General features: G+C 40.3%; 1 protein-coding gene across 5 annotated transcripts in view; it reads right to left on the reverse strand.

Annotated features, from left to right (window-relative positions):
- LOC126646893 (uncharacterized) overlaps window positions 1–24,032 on the reverse strand; it is a 137,988-nt gene that overhangs the window by 69,262 nt on the left and 44,694 nt on the right. For 2 of the 5 annotated variants that reach the window (XR_007630457.1, XR_007630459.1), the window contains exon 3: window positions 9,408–9,574. Coding sequence is in view for 1 of the 5 variants with exons in the window: in XM_050328586.1 (XP_050184543.1) it covers window positions 9,418–9,574 (157 nt within the window). In the remaining 4 variants the exon portion in view is untranslated. Of the gene's footprint in view, window positions 1–8,618; window positions 9,575–22,054; window positions 22,165–24,032 lie in introns of those variants that run through there. The other 3 variants (XR_007630460.1, XR_007630452.1, XM_050328586.1) reach the window with 3 other exon arrangements.

Raw genomic sequence — 24,032 nt, forward strand, 5'->3', positions numbered from 1 at the left:
CTGCAATTGTTCGTTTACTCTTTATTTATTTAAGAAGGAAGAAAACTCTTAAGTAGGGAATCTAATTTCAAAGATACCCTGGCAAGGCATTGCAGTAGTTTCATATACTCTATCTGTTATAAAGCATGTATCGTGAAGATACACCTAATTAAGATAACACATTATTATCCCACTATCCACATGTCAGTTTTGGCATGGAAGTCAGGAATGAAAAGTATCTGACAGCTGATTGTGTCACTCTTCTTGTCAAGATGGCCAATTATCTGAGGAAACTATAAATTCTAAATATTGGGTGAGTGACATAAAAGGAACTGCAACTCCAAAGTAGCTGCAAATGAACAGAAGGAAGATTAAAAGGTGATGTGACCGGCAAAAGCATTCAGAGCAGGACTCTCCTAAATTGAATTGACAAAATAACTACACGATAGGATAGGGAATGGAGGGAGAATTAAAGAACCTGAAGCATCATTTTTAGCTTACTTTAGAAAGCTTTAGGCTTATTTCTCCTGTATTAATCCACCAAAGTTACCTGTATTGTTTTCATTTTTGAGCTAATTATGTCTGATATTTTTGGCTAATATCCAGTTCTGTCATTTCTCTGGCCTCAAATAGTATTGTGCCTTTTAATAAGAGTATTCTGCATTTGGTGAGCTAGAGAGTAGATAAGGACTAGATCATCACATATCAGGAACTGTTTTAAAGCAACCAAGTCTTCATCTTACACAATAAAATGTCAGGGTTACAGGGTTGTTTCAGGTTAGGCAGCCTAAATCATTACTGTTTACTTAATATTTTGTTCCTCAGATGAAGAGGGAGCACTACATGAATTTTTGGCATTTTACCTAGAAGACGATATAAAGGTCATTATCAAGTACTAGACTGAGGTTTTCCAGAGCAAAGATCAAACCCTGTCCATGCCACAGTCTTTCAAAGGACGTTGAAAAAACATTTAATCTCTGTGCCTCAGTTTTCAAATCTACAAAACAGGGGTTTCTTTCACCTCACAGCTATGTTTTGAGGTTACTATTCATTACTTAAGTTGCCAGCTCTCTGGTTTTATGGGCAACATCATTAGTGTGAGTGAGCAGACAGTAAGTCCGCAGCCTTAACATGAAAATGCAAAGGCAGCTGTTAATAAATTGCAAATGCAAACTTAGTTTTCAAATCTACAGAAAGGCTAGACTTGAGAAAAGAATTAAGACTTAAAATCAGATTTGTATTTCCCTATAATCTGGCTTGCAACTAGGCAGCCTTTCAATTTCAGAGGAGCCTACCGCACATTTAAACGACAGGACAAGTATGTGATCAGTCTTTCCATTCACACACCAGTTTTCCCCATGACTATATTTGATTTCGACATTTAACAACACTCTGCACTTGCCTAAAAGCCACCCACATGCTGCAGTGTGGTTGCATACGTTTTTAATTTGGCTTTTTGTGCTCAGCACACAGCCTCTGCAACGCTCCAGTTCTCCCTCCAAAGGGCTGCATCACAAGGTCCTACAGCACCTGCACAATTATTTGTAAGGCCAAACAGGTCTACTTCGTTTAAAAGTATCATATAATGTTGTTTTTTGGAAGAAGCTTTTCGCACTTCAGATGTGAAATAAAACCACTGCCACGGACTCTATAAACCTTCCTCCATCTGTGTTATTCATGAACTGCAGTGCCCCAGGACCCTGACAATACATGGGAGGATCATAACGTCAAGGGCTTTTGTTGAAAGTGCTGGATTCCATTTATTTTAATAGGCAAGATTACTGTATAGTGTATCATTGAAATTAACTAGATCAGCTTTTCAAAAGCAGGAGTCCAGACAGTAAAAACAAACAATGTGCTGACAGACTCTACCCTCTAATGTGAAAATCAACTAATCACAAAGGCACTTCGATATTGCCGTCAGCTCCCTAGTCTGCACACCTAAAAATAGTTTTCGAGTCCCCAGCGTGCTTCCCTTCCCCTTTTTTCTCTTTTGCTGGCTGAGTTCAGATGGAGCCATGAAACCACTGCCAAAGGTATTTCTAGCTTTGATCAGATCTGACTGAATCACCATTGCCCAGAACTTACAACAAAGGCATGGGGAGGAGGAAGGGGAAAAGCTCACCGTGATCCTCTAGTAAGAAACAAAAGTTCATTTTTATCTCCATTTATTGCATGAACTTTGCAGACTTCTGCGTTTGATTGAGTAACTTTGCATTCCTGTGATCTAAACTTAGCAATCTCTCCACAACAGTGCCAGAAGGAAAAGGCTCTCCAAGAATCTTTCAAATCCGTATCAGTTATTTTGAGAGAGCCAGCAGTGAGGCTGTCACAATATTAAGGTAGATATCACTAACCTCAGTAATTAATTTATGAATTAAATTTTCAGGTCTCCATTCATCTTTAACTTTCTTTTCCCTGAGCTGTTGCGCCACATCACTATTGAAGGCAAGTACCTCTCCTCTTGCTAAGGAAAATAAAAGTATTACCTTATTAAACCAGTGTGTGAGAAGTCTCTGCACACATGTGCACACTCACGCTTTAAGAGTAGAGTTTCATTAGTCCCAACTGGGAGTGTAGATTAAAGAAAAATGCCAGAAACCATACCTACAGTCTGACATATCTATGATATGTTGCAATGCTTGATATGTGCTGTGGGAAAGGAGATCTAGATGCTATGCTCAGTTTCACTGCAGTGCTTGGCAGAAAGCACTCCTCACTGCACTGACCAGAGGCGAGTCATACCTAATAAACTGCCATAAAATACACATACACACACCACTTTGAATCATTGATTTTGCTGCTAAAGGATGTTACTGTGTATTACAGCTTTAAGTTTTCAAGTTTGTCATATTTTCTAAACTCTGATCTCTTCAATTTACTTTCAGTTATGTGACATTCCCCCTTAGCAGAGTGAAAGCATGCATTAGCTAAACAATGTGGTTTGGATTTAGCGTTCCCATGCATCATTGTGAAAATGTTTGTCTCAGCAATAGTGTCATTATTGTTACTGGGAACAGCTGCTCCACCATGTCTTCTGATTGCAGAACGCGGAGTATCTCCCTTCCCATACCAATTTACAAGTAGGGAAATCAAAGCAGGACCATCGAGTAGAAGGTTCATGAGCACACTCTGTTCTGTACCTGGCTTCCTCCTACTACAAAGGAAACAGAAAGTGCAGCAGCGCAGCAAGAACAGCAGCAAAATAAATATTGCAAACAGAAATGTCGTTTGGCTCCCTCCTCTGGCAGCTCTTCTGGATCCAGACCAGGGACTAACCTGAGGCAGAAATCCTCGTCTCTCAGGTGCAGCTCTCCAGCAGTTCAGCTCCATAAGACATGACATCCTTGGAGCAAGAATTGGATCAGGGAGTTAGCTGCTGATCAAGCGGATGTTTAATATCTCCCTTGAGTTTCTGAAGTGGAAAGATGTAACCCTCAGCGTTCTTGCCAGTGCTCCCAGCCTCACTGAAGTCAGTTTCCACATCCAGCTCTACGTGAGCAATGGGGTCCCGCTGGGGTAGCTGGGAGCATCCCAGCAGCAATGCTGTGCTCTGCAGGCCCGTGCAGCGTGGCTCAGGCCAGCTGGACATTTTTAATGAAAACTGACAAAACACATTTGTGTGATTACACAGAGGAGCAGGCTTTAACTTACCTTTCAGAACAAGATCTTCAGAAGTAATTAGGTTTTATTTTAAGACGGATAAAATCTGTTTTCCAGGGTATTAAACGTTTTGAAATGTCTTTGGATGGGAAGCCATGTTTTCAGTCAGTAGGCGTTTTTGCAAGTCCAACCTTTAGGAACATTTTATCTACATGAAAACCACACCCTTTGGATATATTCTGTTTCTTGAAAGGATCTTATATTCCCAACTATGTTCTGAAAAGGCAAATTAAGCACTGTGAACACTTCATTTGTATCAAACAAAATTAATTTGAGTAAGGCAATTACATAGTCAATACAGTCTCACGCAGCATATCAATAATCTGCAATCATAGAATCATAGAATGGTTTGGGCTAGAAGGGACCTTAAAGATAATCTAGTTCCAACCCTGGAAACCCTGTCCCATAGGCATGGACATCTTGCATAGACCACATTGCTCAAATCCCCATCCAGCCTGGCCTTGAACACTTCCAGGGATGGGGCATCCACAGCTTCTCTGCACAACATATTCCAACTGTAATAAAACTGTTCAAACAAACATGGTTAACTACAAGGATTTTTGACAACTTTACCTACAATATTTTTATTGAAATGTCTTTTTGGCCCCAAAGTAACAATTTTGATCAAACACAAATGCTGAAGTTTCAATAAACTTGATGGGTGGGAAGAGATGGGGTTTCCTAGGTGAAAAAATACACACAAAAATGCAGGCACAATGCCAAAAATGTCACATCCCATACACAACTAGCATAAACCCAAGTTTTACCCATTTCTGCTTAGACAGTTATAGTCTCTACATTCTGCTTACCATCAGAGATAACTGCAGTTTCTGCATAATTACTTTATCCCAATCAAATTAAGTCAAGAAAAAAAATCCTTAAGCTAAAAGATAGACAAACAGAATGCAGAGTAATGGCTAACAGCTGTGTAGGTAAGAGTAGAGAGGAAAACAGAGGGAATCCAGCCCTCAGCCTTACAACAGGAGAGTTACGTAGAGTACGGATCTGAGGACTCCAGGTGTGAACAAAATGGCTTATTTGTTATGGTAAAATTCCCAAACAGGCTACTCAGTTGTATTTGTCAACCTAGCAGTTCTTCCAGGAAAATTGTCTCACAGCTGTGTTCAAGGCAGAAATTAAGATTGCTGTGCAGCACTCCAGCTTCTGACAGCACCATTTTCTCCTCAAAGGACATGGAGGGGACAGATCCTGGTTTAACAAGGCATCAGCATCCACCTGCTTTTCTTCAATGAATACCAGGAGGATTTAACTGCAGTACAGAAAAGCTGCTCCTTAATTTTCCTTGACAAAAGGGAAGTAAAGGCAAAAAAAAGCCACCAACACCAGTAGGGTGCCTGGGAAGGATATGGTATTCATCAGTCACAAATATGCAGGAAACCTACATAAAATAAGGGATAAATAGCATCTCAGAAAGAAAAGCACCTGGGTAGAGAGCACATTGTCATCCATTACACATGCATGTGGAGGAAAGGGATCCTGGATGAGAGGATGCACATCATGGTAGCAAAGGCATTGCTGCTGACCATGGAGTATCATCGCCCTCCACGTTATATCCCAAACATGTCCATAGCCAGGGAAAAGAAATTCATTATCTACAGACTCTCTCCTCAAATCCTCCATGCCTTCTGGTTTTATTGTGGTTTACATTATAAAATAACCTCTGGCAAAGAAGTTGGAGCAGCAAAACACAAGTGATGATATGTCTAATCTCTTCATCATGTCAAAGAATTACTTCATTGCCCCACAATGGCCCTACACCAATACATTTTAACATATGTGGAAATGAAAATAAAAACAGTTCTTTTTTCAGTTTTGGTCTCACAGAAATTAGGCAGAAGCATAACTCTATCTTTTCCCTCTGGAAGAGGATCTGGAGCTGCAGACTAGGGCAGTCAAGACAAAAGAGAGCCAAGGGACCTCCCAACAACTCCTCAATACACATTTACAGCCTCATGCAGTTTCTCTGGCAGAAACATCCTGGGAAGGAAGGCAGCGGTCCTATCCTCAGGTCGCTCTGAAGAATGAATTCCACCTAGCCAGGAGGGCATGCCATTTCGGGCATGACATTTATAGCTCTCAGTGGGCTCCAGGCTAACACATTCATGAAAGCCCCCCTCCCTTCCTGCAGTCACTGGGAGGCAACAGGGGAGGCATTTCAGCTGCAGTGCAAAAGAATGGCCTGTTTTATTCTGATGTGCAAGTATCATCACTACTGTGGAAGAAATGAAGGGGGTCAGCCAGTCCCTCAACCCTCTGCGCTGATTGACAGTAAGTCAATCATCCCCATCAATGCCGAGCATCAAGTTCACCAGCCACACGTTCCTCATTCTGAGCTCTGTGAGGGTTTCCCAGGCATGTACAGAGCTCTGCCTATGGCAAAGTGTCAAATGTATTACTCTAAGGAGATCTTTGTTTTGGAAACTTGCTTCTTAACTGCAGTTTGCTTCCTCTTTAACAGTTTTAAAGCCAAGGAGTTTTCTTTAGTAGTTGCTTTTGTTTTTAGTTTCTACTGCTTGCTCAGCTGAGGAAGATAACAGCTTCAGATTTAGGTCTCCTATGGAAAAACATGTCTGGTGATCTCATCTTGATCCCCAGTGGGTAACCATCCAGATCACAAAGAGTAGGAGAAAAATCTGATCCCCACTAAGTAGATCTGGAAGATTGGGGGCCGGGGGGGCATGGGTGTTTGTGTTTTCTTCAATAAAATTGGAGTATCTGGGTGTTTGCTACAGGCCGACACTCAGGTGCATTTGTAGGCTTGTGCAAGTTCCAGCCAACATTGCTTGGCCACAGTCCTTGCTTTTGTAAGAACTGACACTGACCTTTTCTCTTCAAAGGGTCAGAATCATTCATTCGTATGTGTTACAAAACATAACAGCACTTTGTCCTTGTATAGCAACTCTCATCACTACAGTTTCCAAGTGTGGGCAGGTACTGAATAACTTTTACATTTGGACCAAATTTACAGTGTTACATCCATGCTTATTTCATGACAAAAAAATGGTACAGAAAAACACATAAATGAGAAACAGTATTATAAAATTATGAGCTGCTGCTGCTGCCTTCATGCAAGCTTGCCAGATTGTTTGCTTCTTTCCCTTCGTTAGCTTGTTGCCCCATTCTTTCTAACCCAGTAACAACATTTTTGCATTAGAGGAAAAAGATGGAAAAAAAGAAAGAAAAAAAACAACACACACACACTTGAGAATCAATGATTACATCCAAAGCAACTCTGAAGAAAAAAATCATGGCAATTATTTTTTGCATCTTCCCCAAGATACCTTTTTAAAATACACCAGTCAAGTCACATATCCTTCACTTTAACATTATTGATGTACAAGATGGGAATGTAATTTATCATTTTTCTGCCTGCACTCATGTCACCTCCATGTAGTTATTTCATTGTATCCCATAGGGTAAGACATTGAGCAGCACCCTTCTCCTTTAAGGAGTTCACAGCATTTGTCTTAAGAGTTACATGCTACAAGATCTGCAATTTTATGAGTAAGACAGAAAACCCAAACTCCTAACTGCTTATGGTTATGAATACATTAATTCCATGACACATCACATTTCTGGAGGTTTGTTTCACATGGCTGCAGAACATTCCCTTCCCAGTGTTGGTGAGAACAGCAGAACAGCAAAGTCACCTGTGGTCCCTGCTGAGTAGAAGGTCCCTCAGAACTCATCATGCAAGTACTCAAGCCACTGAGCACACACTGGGGCAAAAAGAGGTGTTGTCAGAGCACCCCAGAGCAAAATGCTTGCTCCCAGACAACCACTCTGTATGGGTTTCACTGGAGTGAGCAACCGACTAGCCAAAAAAAGCCATTTGCTGCTTCTTTGTAAACAATTTAAAATATTATCTTGGTTTTATTCAAAGCAATCTACCAACAGCTCATTTATGCTGAAAGTGTTAGGGAAACAAACTTCTTCCTTCATCCCTTTTAAGAGGCTCTAACAGAATGTGTCATGAAAGAGCTCTGAGAGATTAAGCAAACCACAAGCCTACCAGAATTGTCAGGGAGCATCAGCTTTTCTCTAAAGGCACCTCTCTTTTGGATATCCTAGTGATCAGCCTTCCGTTCCCCCTTTTTGCTTCCTTCCACACCACTTCACTCTGCATTACAAGGCAAACGACATTTTACATGAGCTCAGCACACTCCTCAGCAGCCTGGGACACTCACTGCAAGGGGGTTTGGTGAATTAATAAGGAAATTATGAGACTGTAAATGGAATTTCAAAGGAACTTTGTATCAGTTGTTAGTGTGCTTTCTAGTTTTATTGCCATGGACAGCTGAGAACTAAAAAAGCACACTAGTTTATGTTCTATAATATCTTCAGATTGGTACACACTGCAGACTATCACTCAGAAATTTTGGGTTTGAGCGCCTTAGCACATTTTGTATTAATTATGTTTATGATAGCATCACTGTGTAAGGGAACAAGTATACAATACTGCACCTATTGATGTCATTACCTCGGCAGGCCACTGCAACCCAAAAAATTCCCACTGTACAATTCTCATTTGCCTTCCTAAAAGGTTTATACAAACTGCTTCACTTGTCACTGAAGCAAGTGCACAATTTTTATTAAATATTCACTCTTATTATTATTAACAGGTAAGTTAGTGTCAACCAGCTGTCAGTAGTTCATCCTTGGAAATTTTTATAAAGCAGGCAAGCAGACAAGTCCTAACCAGATTTGCACTGATGATGCACAGATGGCTTTTTACACCCTCCAGATCAATAGAAGAAAATACTTTTATCCTTGTTTGCTTACAGGTAGGTCCCAAATGACATCCAGTTAAGACATTAAAACAGAAATGGATAAAAAACAAATTGAGTACAGGAAAAGGTGTAAAGTACTAGACATTCAGGATAAAGGACACTATGAAAATTATGAAAAATTATTATATTACGAAAGAAAACTGGTCATGTGTTTTTATTACACATGGCCAGTTTTATTGTTGTTGGCAGCATAATTCATTGGGCTTTTGCTGTGTCAACTCCAATGCAGTAGGAGTTCCATATGCATCTTCTCCTTTCCTCCAGGATGCTCAAGGTGGAAATGAAGTCACTGCCTCTCCCACTCATGACCCTCCACTCAAAGAACAGTCTTAATATACCTTCCTGAAAGGATGAATTCACTCTTGCAGTCATATGAAATACAGTACCATAAATACTTCATTTATCAGGAGATTTTATATGCCTTTTGAGAGTGCCCCATATGGCAAGAATTCCTTCAGTCTAATTCTTGTTTACCCTAGCATGTTACTTCCAGTGACTTTGTTGCTTATCTTGTCTGTGATATGATTTATGTTAACTCATTTCCTGTAAAAGCATACACTAATAAAATGAAAAAAATGTGAAGAAAGAGCAGGCCAGCTTTGAATTGGCATGGGAAATGTCATGAGTAACTGCATTCAAATCCTTTTAAATTACTGTTTCAGTGAACCTTTAAGTCTCTAAAGGGCATTTATCCCTTTTTCTACAGTTCCCATAAGATCACTTCATTGGTGCTGTTTCAATAAACCCCTGATGCACTAGGCAACCTTGTACTGGAAAGGACCTTGGTCCTTTCTTTAAAGGACACCTGCTGTTCATGCTAAAGAAAGTAGGAACAAGTTTCACGTACATCCCAAATAATCTTCACAAACAGATGCTTAAAGAAAAAAAATCTGATAAATAGCCAGAAACATGATATGACATCAATTTGATAGCTTTTTTGCCTTTTATTAGTACCCTGGAGCACCTCTGGGTGTTCTGGCCTGGGACTGCAAACCACTGGGGATCCACCATGGCTTGTACTTGCATGAAGTCAAGCCAAGGAGGCAATGTTCTCCTTCAGGTGAAGGACTCTGACGCCAATCTCCATGATGTCCCTGGCAGAGAACAATTCCAGGTTCAACCTGAAAGGTACAAAGCAGACAGCCAGAAGATTATTTAGTAAACAGGAAATGAGGCGTACTGTACCATGTTAGCGTTTGATGAGTTTATAATGTGTTAGTAAATTACTTCAAGATGGAAATCAATCTCCTTTATTTGCAAATGTAAAAAAAAAAAAAAATGTAATTACCCAATAAAACAGCTTATCAAGCATTGCCTTGCTTTGTGTGAGATATGTGATAAACACTTATCCTGTGCGTGCCTTGGTCATCCTAGACAGGATGTCATAAGACTCATTTGTCAATTTACATGACTTTTCACATTAAAAAAAGATTTTTAATCTGAGCTGAAATCCTCTGGAATTTTGGACAATATCAAATAGTTTAAAGTTAAGTACTTTGGAGAAACTCAGGCTTATGCTTATCATTGCAATAGGCGTCTTTTTGCAGCGGTAGCAGCTAGAAAGACAGCCTTTTCAAAGATAGTTCACAAATTGCATATAGATTTTTCCAGTATTCTTTAACATTTTTCAGGTTCTAGGCAAAGTTTCAGAAAATATGAATGTATAAAATTGAAAAACGTGTACCTGTTATTTCTGACACTGGGTGAAATGAAAAATAAAGATACTTTCTGCAAAATTCAAGAGTAATTTCTATGGAATCCTAGTAGGCCAGAATCTCACAACTGAAATCAATGAACTGCTGTAGTTATAAGCTTGGTTTATAGTTTTCTATTTTCAAAAAAAAGAACACCCAAACATTAATTATTCTGACTATGACCTGGATACACCGTAAGCCCGAATCTCCTGGTCAGACACAGGCTTACACAAACCACAGCACAGACAACTGGAGCATACATTTACCCACATCCTGTTTTACCAATGTACCTTTCATCCCTGTGGTAAAAGTAACTCTTTCCATATGTTGTTAATTTTTGTCCTACCTCCTGACATACACAAGATTGTTTTTTCAAGCGAGTTACTCTGCTGGTTTTGTGATGTGACCACCTGACTAAGAGTAACTGAGCTGAGAAGACAATGCACTTCAGACATGGCACCTACACAGCTGTGAGACAAGTGTCTTCTTCTAAACTGGGATGGATTTCAATGAATCGCTAAAAAGAGCAGTCTTATGTGCATCAAAACACGTCATACCCATCCCCAGTTATATGAAACAGACTGCAGGCAATGAAAATTTGGAACACCATCTTGTTGCAGATCCACGTTTCAGCAGACCAGAACACCAGTTTATGGAAAAATTAGCCTCTCTGAACCACACTTTCCTTCTAGGTTGAAATGAGCAGTAATTTATCTTGCAAATCAAAGTGGTTGAGTGCAGACTTTAGTATCAACTAGTGAAAACAAAACCTAAAAATCCCAGAGAGATGGATTTTTTCATTCTTAATCTCACTGAGTGGTACCACTTAATGAAGTACAAGCAATGGAACTCAGAGGGAACCACAGATGCTGCTCAGGACAAGCTGCTGTCAGAAGTGTGCTGCTTGTTGCGTAAAACACTCCACCAGAGGAATTTTATTCTTCCTAAATGAGTAGATAGATTCCTGTTCATCTCAGCCTCTTTTCCATCTTCATATGCCAGATAAAAATCTGTATTTGCTCGCCTTAACCTTTCTGTAGAAATACTATACACTGTATTACTATGAAAAATACTGTACCTAGCACAGTGGACCCAGTGTGAAAACATGAATAATGATAATAGCTACTTCCTGAGTTACATGAAATATGTGCAGACACCAAATGATTTTTTAATAAGCGTAATGTGAATACTGTTACATTCCAGCAGATTCTTGAGTGTGTTTCTTAGCAGTACATAGGTTCTCAGTTTTTACAACTTCACAGTTTTGCTCTGTTGCATGGAAAGCATGCATTCTTCTACATTATTGCAGAAGCCTGTAAAATATCCTTATGTTGTGTCAAGTCAGCCATTTGTAAAAATTCGAGAGATAGCTCATTATATGCTTCTGTGATCTTGGCTTTGTCTGGGATAATTAAGTGTGTGTATTGTCTACATCCACTATATACCTTACATTATCACCAGTGACCTTCTTCAGAAGGTAAGAACACACTAAAGACTGCCCTGATTCACTGCTCATCATCAGTGACATTTCTTTCAATAAGTCTTTTGTCTGTTGCTGTAAAGAATAACCTTGCTTTTGGAGGGTGGAGGAGAGAAGCCAGCAAAAAAGTTGTTTTAAGAAAGATTGTTACAAGGCCAAGGCATCTTTAAATAGAATTGGCTAAAGAAAACCTTTATCAACATGTTGCTTCTCAGGAAAACACCAAGCCAAACTGGAGTTGTATCTATGAGATCATAAGAATCAAGGATTGTTCAACTCAGAAGGGATCTCAGCAGTTCTCTGGACCAGCCCCCTGATGAAGGTGGACTCAGCTGTGAGCTCAAACCACATGCTTGGGCATTTCTCTACTCAGGTCTTAAAAACCTCCAGGGATCAAGGCTGTGCAACCCCTCTGGGCAGCCCTGTGCCACTACCCCACTCTCCTCATGGTGAAAAGGTATTTCCTCATATCCAGTATGAATTCCCTTGTTTCAGCTTATGCCAGTCGTTTCTTGTCCACCATGCACAGTTGTGAAGATCACAACTCCATCTTCTCAATGATCTCCTGGAGTTGTGGGGGTCAGGGAGTAAGGGGCATGCTGTTAGGTGCCTGCAAAGTCCCCTCATCTCCAGGATAAACAAGCCACAGTTGTGGAGCCTCACAGCAGCAGTGGTCAGCCCTGACTATTCCAGTTTGTCAACATCTGCAATTCTGTTGAAAGTACACCTTATTGTGTCCTGTCATTTATGGAAATGTTAAACAGGCCAGTTCTAGGGATAGACCCTGCAGTGCTCTCCTTCTTAGGCCTCCACCCTCTAAGGCCAACCAGCCCAACACTCATTTTACCATCTTGTTGTTCAGCCTCTAAACTGTACCATCTTCTTTTGGAAACAAGAACACAATGCAAGACAGTATCAAAAGCCTTGCTAGAGTAAAGGGAAATAGTATCCACTGCTCCCTCCTTAACCACAAACCCATACATTTCTGCATAGAAGGCAATCAGGTCAGTCAGGCACAGTTTACCTCTGGTCAATCCATGATAATATAACCACCTTTTCCTTCATGTGCCCAGAAATCTGTTCCAAGAGGACTCACTTCATGATTTTCCCAGTAACTGAAGTGAGATTGACTGACCTGTAGTTCTATAAACTGAACTTTTGGGTTATCTTGAACACAGGTAAAATACTTGTCATTCTGACATCATGAGGGCATCATCCCCAAATCTTCACAGCCTTTCAAAAATGAAAGACAGCAGCCTTGCAAAGGCATTGGCCATCTCTCTCAGCATCCTGAGGCGCCACCTATCTGGTCTCATAGACTTCTATGGCTCAAGTTTTCACAAGTAATCCCTTCACTCAGTCCTTAGCTATTGCTGGTAGTTCTCCTTGAATCTTTGCACTAACTTTGGGGACCTAGGAGTCCTTGTTTGTAGACAGTGAAGCAAACAAAGCATTTAATGTCTTACCTATGGCTGCTGTCACTGAATCTTGTGTCCTCCTCCACCTGCCTTCAGACCCCTAAACCTATTCTGCAGTTGCAGACCTGAGAGTGGAGGAGGAGGAACTATTTTCTTACTGCCAGGACTCACAGGTCCCCAGCCTTCTGCATCACGGTCTCCTAGCACCCCTCCTCCTGTGTAGCTGGGGCTCAAGCTGTTGTTAAAGGCATGCTTAACATATCTTTGTCAGGATCAGCCTTCCCAGAAGCAGCCAAGATCCAACGATGGCACAGGAAACTTGCAGAAGAGCCAGAAGGAGAGTACAAATGGCGAACAGGAGCCTATAAACCATCCCAGGCACCTACACGTGCACTAGCCCACCAGTGTCCGTGCCGACTGCCCAAGCAGTGCTCACAGCTCTCCAGGTGCTGCCCTTGGGGCAATTAGACAGCAAATTTACACCATGCCCAGGCACCAGCCCCTGCAGGTAGGTCCCCAGCATCAGTGGGTCCCTACTCCTACACTACCATGAGCCTGCCCAAATGCCTCCCAAAGACACTTTGTTCAGCTGGTGACTGCTACTGCTGCTGAATGTTTATGTTTATGCAACAAAGGCCTCGGTTTCAAAATGCAGTTTCAAGCAAGGACATTTCATTCACCGTCTTGGAAATGTCTTTTAGTATGGAATAACACAGGGTGCTTACATTTAGATTTTATCAAGTAGATCTTTCTTACATTAATAGATTTACCTCAAGGAGAGACACGGAGCTATAGCCACACTACAGAAATAGGTCTAGCGTAAATTTTTATTTTATAGGGCATGTGAGAACATTTTCTCCCAAAAGATAATTCATTATAGTAGCATAATGTGTTAAAGTATTAAGGTTGTTTCACCAAAGTTATGATATCCAAGTCTCAGGTTCCTTTCAAGACCACATCCATGAGACTGGATATAACATGGAACAGTCTGCCTTATGATCTAAATGAGACAGTCATTTGGTAAGATGCCAATATCCCTGAATGGTAATCTGTCCTGAAATGATTCATGGAAATTTAGTTCAGGCCCTGTTGCTATTAAATCTAGTGGCAGTTTTCCCACTGAAATAAATTGTTAAAGAACTAACCATAACAGATCTAATCGTAACATGGAGGTTTCCTTAGACAACACACAGTACGAGAGAACATTTCTTCAAATAGTTTTACTCTATATTTTATGTAAGTTTCAAATGATTAAAAGAACTTAAAGTGGGTGGGAGAGAAGCATGGTCCTAATTCAAACACGCATGAAGGACCAAGATGCGTGAAAACACAGGCAATGTTGCTTGCTTGGATTTATTCACAGATTTGCCCTCTTCTGGTTTAGGCTGTCACTCCCATCTTTCCCTGTGCACTGAGAATGTTTACCCATGGACTCGCCACAGGTCATCCTGCTTGGGACAGCCCTAGGTTTTATTTGGGCTTCTTGTAAACCACTGTTTTACTACCCTTAATGACCACTGCATCTTGTATAAATAGTTCTCAGGAGGATGTTTTGGGGGTTGCTCAATGCTTGTGGTGTGTTTTTGTCTGAGCACAGTCAGGACTGAACAATTGGGAGGACAGGCTGGTTTGTTAGCTGAGGGGAACATCAGAAGATTGGAGGTCATTAAAATTACTTACCTGTATTATAAACAGTGGCAAATATTAGAGCTACTCATTTCTAGTCTCTACTATTCATTCATTTACTGACACTAAGGCATTCTTCTTTTTTTTTTAGTACACTTCATTTTTCCATAAAAGCTGAAAATATTTATTTCATAATATCTATTCTATTACCAAATGAGTCACACTGCTATGAAGAACTGTTGATGCTACTACATTATAAATACAGCAGATTTTTATTAGCTTTCTTACTCTCTATCATCAATAAAGCTACCTCACTGTGACCAAACTCATAACACTACAGGAAATTTCTTACATTTAAATACAAATTCTTTTTTTTTTCTGGTCTTAGAAAGTCAAAAAAGATTTTTGCATATTTGTCACAGGCCCACCAATTTTCTTTTCAACAACATATTTTGTAAAAAAACTATGAAAAAGCTTATCCAAAAGTTACATGCCGATATTGATACCACTATATAACAGAATAATACACATGTACTGCAGAAATGTTAAACGTGTTCAGATGACTCAATTCAGTAGTTTTGCAAGTGAATTTTGCAGGGGAAAAAAAAATGTTTCTTTTAGTATGTTCATAGAATACCACTGAGATCAGTCAAGGGAAACAGAAAGGTCTATAAGACCTCCTTCCACTGGAAAAGGATACCACTTAAATTAAATTTATTTTAAAATTGATTTGTTCCACTCAGTGCTAACTCCTGAAATAGACACATTTAAACTGATTTAAAGTTAAATTAAACTTATGAAATCACTGTGAATTTGATGTAAGTGCATGCATGCAAGTGATGTGCTTTTGTTCAATTACCTCTATTGAAAATCACTCTTCAGTGGAACTTTGCGTGGCAGACCAGGCCTAGGACTCCTTACTGTCTCTGTGTTAGTTGAACACTGAGTAAGAAACCCTCATGGTTTCTTATGGAGCCAAAAGTTTTGCAGGGTTCAGACTCCCTTCAGTATATCTACAAATATTTACATTGACTGTAAGACAACAAGCTTCCCAGCATTCCCTGGTCCTGGCTCCCTCAATATCCTTAAATAAGAGGACATTTAGCTATTCAGTCTAAAGGCCTTTTGATAGTACAGAACTTACTGGGAAATATGTTGTTTGGGTTAGCTGAATGTTAGCTCTGTCACTTATTTCCCAGAGAGGATTTGAAAGTTATACAAGTTTAGCAACTACTGTACACTAAAGAAAAATGGATTTCCACAAGGTCTCATAATCTGCTGGGAAACTGTCTCTAATGCTTGAAAAATTGCAGAACAAAAAAAAGAAACAAAGGAAACAGATAAGAAAACCTTTGTGTTTTGGAAAAGAGATGGATTGGGGCAAGGAGGGCCAGGAGAAACAGGGAACATGTGGAATGTTTGGCGAGTTTCTGCCAAGAGTTCACTTTTCTGTTCCTTCACCTTTCTGTTCCTTCATTCTTATTAAGTTTTTCCCACCAGATCATCAGTATAAAATACTACTAAGTTAAAAAACCAGCAGCTTCTACCCACTTTATATAGATACAGTTGTTTATTCAAGGACATTTAGCTACAAATAAATTAATTAGGTTGTACATGAGACCTTGGGTAAACAGGTAAAGGATTGTGGTAGTGGATCCACACCCTTGAATTACACAAACAGTAACATAAACACCACAGCCTCAACTCACCACGTGCAAAACCTGCTCTCAGCCCTTACACATGTAGCGACAGCACTGCAAGTCCAACCCAAGGTGCTGCAACATGGCCTTGAAGACTGCCATCCAGAGGGCATGACCTCTAAAAGACTACATTTGGTGGAAATATGAGAGATCTGAAATGGGTCCTCACCTCTGTCGTGGGGATTCTGAACCTTCATCTGGGATCTCCGAGACATAGGGAATGGTTTGCTCCTGGCATCCAGGGGGCCAGGAGCAAATGCCCTCCCACCGAGGTTGCTCAGCTGAATGATCAGGAGAGGAGAATCCCTGCAGGCAATGCCTAACCAGCTCTAGAGAAAGCACATATGAATGTGTATAAATGTACACAGAGAGAAAGAGCCAGCAACGTATTAGCTCTCTCGGTATCTAACAGGCTGACCCTGGAACATACTTATTACAGTTATTACTGTATTAAGAATGGCAATGATTCAGCTATCCTTGTATTTTTCAAATTATTATCTAAGCCTGTATTAATCTTCTGCAAAAACAAGAGGGTTACATCTGCCCTGGCATTACAACCAACCAGAGGCAAAGAAGTAATTTCTCAAAACTACAACAGCACAAGCTATCTAAATTCAAGGAAACATTTCAAACAGACTTCCACGGGAATGGTGAAAAGAGAGGAGAGAGAAGGAAGTAAATTGAGCACTAAAATAAATGTCTTGTGATCTTGCTTATAACCAAACAGGAAAAGGCTTCTTCTCTGGATAGAGCATTGCAGAGCAATTTCCAAGGTAAATTCACAAACTCTTGCAGTTTGAATGCAATGACATAATGAGTTTCTCACAAACCTATGCCAAAAAACCTAATCCAAACTGGGGGAAAAAAAAAAAAAAAAAAAAAAAAGAGAGAGGAAATCTCCTATGAGACAGCTTTTATAAAAGCTTCATTCAGGGCTCCACCCTTATGTACTGTACCAGCCACCTTAGCTTTTCCACTCTCCCTGGTCCAAGAAAGCACTGAGTAGTATATTAAAAATGTCTGGGAATGGAGAGTGACAGCAGTATATGTTTTAAAAATCAGGCACAGATTATCAAATGACCTTTTAATCAAAATCGGGTACAGAGATTTAGGTCTAATAGACTGCAAACCAAGTAAAGTAAAGTAATACAGATAAAAATTTAAACAAAAAAAAAAAAAATTCAGATTCCTCAGTCCCTCCAAGAATCAGGCACTTTCTAGTGGAAAAGGATAGTTATGTTATTAAAACATAAAATTAGATTATAACGTGTTTCCAGTCCAGTAAATAGAAGCTTTTGACACTTTTAACCAGGATTTCAAGCAAAAGCACTTCTCCTGCCAGCTGTACAATCAACTTCATTTGGAAAGACATTTAACTCCTCAGATTTCAGAGTTCCTCCTTCTAAAACAAATCTATCCCTCTTCTTACAGGCCCAGGAATATCTTCTCACAGGCACATTTGGAACCATAATTAATTTTTCATAAAAATACTGTAAGCTACAAATTTTCACAAATATTCATACTTTTAAAAAAAATTTCTTTAATTAACCTGCTTGCTTTCTACACACCATTCATGTGCAGCACATGTTTTTTCCTCAGTTATGACTTACGGCAAGGACCCACCACTGCAAGTGCAGCACGTGTTAAAAACTGAGACTATGAATGCTGGTATTACTTTCTGCTCTTCCAGGCAATAAGTTAGTGTCTCTCTGCACCTGACAGTGTACTTGTAGTGAAATGCAGTCAATATATACACACACATCTGGGAGTGGATTTTGGGGCTGTGTGGCTTGCTCTCTCCTTTCTGCTTTCTCCCCAACACCAGGACTCAGCTTCATCAGGCTTCTTCTGTCTGATGTCACTTTCATCTCCCGTTCACCTACTGTCACAACTCCACATACTGAGTGGCAGCAGCTTATAAAATTATGCTCATCGCTTTATGGCTTTTCATAAAACTACTCCACTCTGTGCCTTTTTTTTTGCCTTACTTTCACTGTGGTTCTGCATACACAGTGTACTGAAGAAAAAATGTCCCTTGTGATTGTGTGAAATAACATTTAACAGCTTCACAAAACTGATACTATTTCTAAAAAGGGATTTTCATTTCTCAAACATGCTGAAATTCATTGAAGTATTTGGTGCCATCTGTTGATTCTTTTAAATAAATGTTTCCATCGTGGCAACCACTATGACAAGCTACCAATATTTATGAGTATGTAGCAACACTCACAGGAACAGAAAAAGTGACATATATGTGAACAGCAAAGAGAATCCACTTCAGCTTAAGGTGAACTTGGAAGGAATACCCAGTGCCAGAATGAGGATGACATCCTTACATGTAGCTCAGGAACACTGAGGTATAACTATTACATCAATGGATGTCTGTATTCCCACATCCAGCAAAGACCCTCAGGGGATTTCAGGCTGCTTAGAGTCAGGCCCACCATTTCTTGAATGAGTTCAAACAGTTGTTCAATGACATCTTCATGAGATCAGCCGCACAGCTGGCTTTCTGGTGAGGTTGGCTGGCTTTAAGTGGAAACTGTCAGTATCCGCCAAATGGTGGCCAGACACCAGAACAGACTTTCTAATTAGTGGAATACCCCATCTGATGGCTGGACGTGATTTCTCTGTGTGCGTATGTGCATGCTCCACCTGTGCACTACCACATCCGAAGGCTGTGGTGATACCCGTACAGGCTGCTTGCCATCCCAGGTGAACCAGAAGGGAGCCAGTCAGTCTCCGTCTCACTGGGCCAGCAGAAGCCATTTCAAGTTTCCCACAGCTGAAAATCACTGTGTGCAGGTTTTACGTAAGGGCCTGTTGGAGCCGGAGTGTCTCGCTTGCTGCCCACCAGTGAGCTGTGAAACACAGGTTATTAGTTCCAGATGCTGCTTCAGCTCCTTTCCTTCTGTGGAAAGTGCGCACAAGTCACTTCTTTTGATTTCACGGGGCGCCCCAGAAATGGAAAACACCACCAAAAGTCACTGTGGATTTATTATTCCTCCCTCAACATCAGGCAGAAAGTCTCGTCCGTGAGCTGAAGGGATCTGTGATGCACTCATTATGGACCTTACAGCTGATTCACGATGGACCTCACAGCAAGAACCAGAACCTCATATTAAGTACCAATCCACTGCCACCGCATGTCCAATGCATGTAACAGGTGTGCCAATCCCATGACAGTCCCATTCACACTCTAACTGGGACCTTACACAGGAAAGAGAAGTGCCTTGTGACAGAAACCAGAGGAACACAACAGCTGCTTAAAAACTCACTATATATCTGATCTACCTGTTCATGTCTCCAAACTTTCACCTTAAGGTTTTGACCAAGTGCACCAAACCTTTCCAACTTGTTATAAATTTGTTTCTCTTAAAAACCTCACTACAGGAAAGTAATTTTTCTTGCCACTTCTGAATTACAACAAAAGCAAATCCTGTAGCTGCATCTATCTGACATTTATGGTACAACACTCACTTGTAAATTCAAACCATTTTCTTCTTACCATGCTGCAATCACAATCAGTACATAATCTTGGTAGAACTCACCATTTTCATTTGGCATATTTGGGGGCAGAGGGAATCCAGCTTTAATTATTCATGAAACAAATGGGGCAATAGAGAAGCTGAGCCTGCAGTTTTCAGACATATCAGAAAATATAATTTCCTAGAGCCTGAAAACATTCCAGTGTAAAACATTTTGGGCTCATGGAAAGGTAATTGTGAAAATATACAGGCCCTGTGTAAACATTAACGTATTTACGAGGTCCTTCAAGGATTTCAATCCGACAGATTGTTGGCTTGTCTTCACTATCCTTGTATTCATGCTTCTATTGTATATACTTGGTAATGAGGACTGCAGTAACTACCAATACATTTCCAAGTGCAGTAGGTCAGCAGTGAGCTATTACTCAGCCTCCAGCCTTTTCTATCAAAGGAGAGTGGTGCTGGCCAGGTCTCCGTGATCCCTCACCTTGGCCAGCTCCACACTTGCCCCTCATCCTGCAACTCCAAACCTGGAGGGCACAGCACCAGCTCCAGCTCTCATCCTGGATATTTTAGGAATGGGATTGGCTAAGTTTGGGAAAGGTTTATTTTAGGTTAGAGGAAAGGTTATATCTGGTGCTATTTACTGTAGCATGGGAAAAGTAATTTGGTTTATTTGTTCAGAGTCTAATCTAAAAATAAACAGGAATGCAACCAGAAACTTGGTCTTCTTTGTATGGTTTCACCAATCTAAATAAATAAAGTAATTTTGATTCATGTAGTACCTTTAAGTAGTAGCTTCATTAGATAGGCAAAATAAGAGCAGGTAAAAAATTGTCTTCTAGGCTTCTCATGAAATTTTGCATTTATATAAGGCATTTTGTTTAAGACATTGACAATTCTTGGCAAGAGACACTGAAAGCCACATGAAGTATATAAGCACTTTTTTCCCTCCTGTAACTGAGAAGATTTAAAAGTTAATTGGTTTGGTCAAAGGAACACAAGGAAATGGGGCAGATCTAAAACCAGAACTCCTCCTGCTTCCCTCCATATAGTCTTCCTCTTCCTGTCTCATCTGAATAGTCATAATAATAAAGATTACCCTGTTTGCACATGACTTTTTTTCCTAAGAGACATTATTCAGATTTGGACACCAAAATCACTTCATACTAAATTTGAAATTTTGGGTGAAATTTAACAGTAGAAAAGTATGAGAAAATAAGTGTCTCTGGTCTCTGAGGATTAAGGCTGAAAAGGCCCATTAGTTCATCTTTGTAGATCATTCAGTGTCACTGAGTCTTGCTTTTCCTCAAAATCATATAAAGAGAGAGAATCAGATCTCCTGAAAACTACAAAGTAAGCTGGCATCAGCCTCCTGCCACGTTGAGATCATGAAGGGAGACAGGCTGGACTGTCCCACAGACAACTGTGGGAGATGCTGCAGGGACAGGAGGGAGCTATAAGTCTTTTCACCCATCCCACATGGGCACCACCAATACCATCAACACTTTAAAAACAAGGCAAGGCTGTGCCACTGCTCTTCCATGTACATAAAGTGGCACCTGGCTCTGCCATAGTATTTTTGTCAGGTGGTTGTTTCCACTGTTTATGGTTCACGCAGCTGCTTCTCTGGTAAAACTCACAATCCAGTATGGGAGAATAGGCAAAAAAAGGGACTAAAAATGGTTCTTTGCCATGTTTTCTTAAACCTGACGTAGAGACAACTTAAAGCCCAAATGTGATTTTAATAAATCTAACCCACATCTCAACACCTTCCCTCCATCTTTCCTGTGGCAGCCAGGGTTTTCTCCAGACAAAGCATAGCCTTGTTAGAGCAGCTCCCTTTTTCCTTTGTGCAGGCAGAACAGGATCCAGCTTCCACCACAAGCACTCTGCAAAAGATGGGCTGGGTGCCCTATGATGCAAAAATATTGCCAAGTCCACCCTCTAATGATGTCTCTTGGGATGAAAGTGCCAAGCAGCCATGAAACACATCAGCTTCTCAAAGAGGCAAGACAGGATGTACCACACGGCGAGCTGTCTTTGAATGATCACTTGTGTCAGCAAGATGAGAAGGGAATCTTTTAGCACAGTAGTTGCTATCCTAGGTCCAAACCAAAAGTACCCTCCCCAAAGCCTGGTGATTTTCAAAATCCAAAGCCTCATCTAAAAAAAAAAAAAAAATCACTAATTACCCCCAAATTTTATTGCAGGCCAAACCAGGACCTTGGAACCCAAATAACCCTCAAACTTGGGTTGGCTCAAATTCTGGATCCAATGTCTGCGGTGTGGGCTAAGGCAAAACTAGAAGGGAGAAAGAAAAAAAAAAATCAGCCTTACTCCATGGATCTTTAATACAGGGCCACCTCTGATGCACTTTAGAAAAATATAATGAGACCACTATAATATATATTCCAGCCAAAATTCTTGGCTCCCAAAACCAGCTTTATATGGTACGCAATACAGAAACACCCAGGAGACGCTATAAGAACTTTGACAAGGCTAATATTAAGCTAGAACAAAACAGAACTACTGGCACCAACTCCACTCAGCTCTTAAGTAAACTTGTCCCATTAAAAAGTAGCCTCTAAGATATTTTCTCTCTGAAGTGTATAGTAGCTTATAAAAAGCAGGAAGGGTTGCCAAGTCATAGATGTGTTCAAGTACTCCTTACCCTCATTAAAGAACATTCCCTGGCAGCCAGCAGCTTTGAGTGTTCCAGAGAACCAGATTTTATAAGGGGGGGTGTTTACAGTGGTGTGCAATGTAACTGGAAATCACAGTCCACTGTAGCAGCCCTGTACTAGATACAGCTGTGTTTGGAGCCTTATCACCCAGAGCACAGAATAAAACAGGCAGGGTGATCAATGAGGTTCCAAAAATATAATGAGTATTAAGAAAACAAATCTCAAGCCTTCCTGCTCCATAGGAAGCAGAGCATCCAGAGATGCCAGTGCCTAAATATAAATTAGGCAGTGAAATACCACTGAGGACCCAGGTCTCACTTCCACCCATTTTGTATATAACAGTATTTACAGAGATGGCTTCAGAGGCAGCATGTACATAATGTAGCTTCATAATGTACCCACTGACTTCTACAGCAGTTAGGAGTTAAATTCCTTTGTGGAGCTCGTCCTTAATGCTGCCCCCACTTTGTTCATCTAACATCTATTTTCACTTCTCCATTCAGTGTCTAACACATCTTATACCTGGGGATGTTATCCAGACATGTAAGAGGAATCAACAAAACTATCATATACAGAAGGTCCTTCCATTCTTAGCTTCAGTGAAGAACTGGGAAAGAGAAGATTCACACTTTCTCTCTTAACAGTACAAGTGCTGAGGACATAAAAACATGTGTTCTCTTGGGTCTCTCATTTTTCCTCTCTGCACTGTTTTCCAAAGACTTTTCCATTTCAGTTGAAAAAGGATCCCAATTTATGTGGCATTTCTATGCCATTTAAGCAAGCTGTTAGTTATCTGAATCTTTCATTCTGCATACACAAATGCAATTTATCACCTGTTTATAAATACATGCTAGCTACCAGTTCCCACACAGTTGACCCCTGTCCTGTTATGATTTGGGGAATCCAGCAACTCACAGTTTATACATTTTGTGATCTTTCAGAATAATACTGAACAAAGAGGATGAAAAACCTGGCACAAACATAACTGTCACCTAATACTTTCCCAGAGCAAACCCTCAACCAAGCTGACAGGACCACAGAAAGGGGACAGTCTGTGCAAAACGACGTCTGGGTATAGGCATTTGAAGATAAAAATACTCCCAAAGTGTAGCAAATAAATGTAACATAAAAACAGCAGAGCCTCATATACACTGTGTGGTCACTCTGAGATAAAAGAAAGACTAAAGTAGCAAACAAGCAGGCTCCCATAGCATCTTATTAGCTGCAGAATCAGTCAGAGAGAAAAAAATGAGAAATCTTGGTTTGCAGGAAAACACACGGAAAGAAAAGTCATTTCAAGGCACCTTTCTGTAGAATTTCTGCTGAAGAACTTCTGTTCAAGTTTCAAGGATGCTCAGAAAAGTGATGAGGAAAGAGAAATAAGGAAACATGTAAAGATACTAATTTTTTTTAACTGTCTTGTTTAATCTGTGTATTTCTCATGTGAGGTAAAGCAACAGGATCTTGGTTTTGGAATTCTTAGAAA

The sequence above is a fragment of the Myiozetetes cayanensis genome, unplaced genomic scaffold (genome assembly GCF_022539395.1).
Source record: "Myiozetetes cayanensis isolate MyiCay16 unplaced genomic scaffold, myiCay2020 scf1, whole genome shotgun sequence".
NCBI classification, from domain to species: Eukaryota; Metazoa; Chordata; class Aves; order Passeriformes; family Tyrannidae; genus Myiozetetes; species Myiozetetes cayanensis.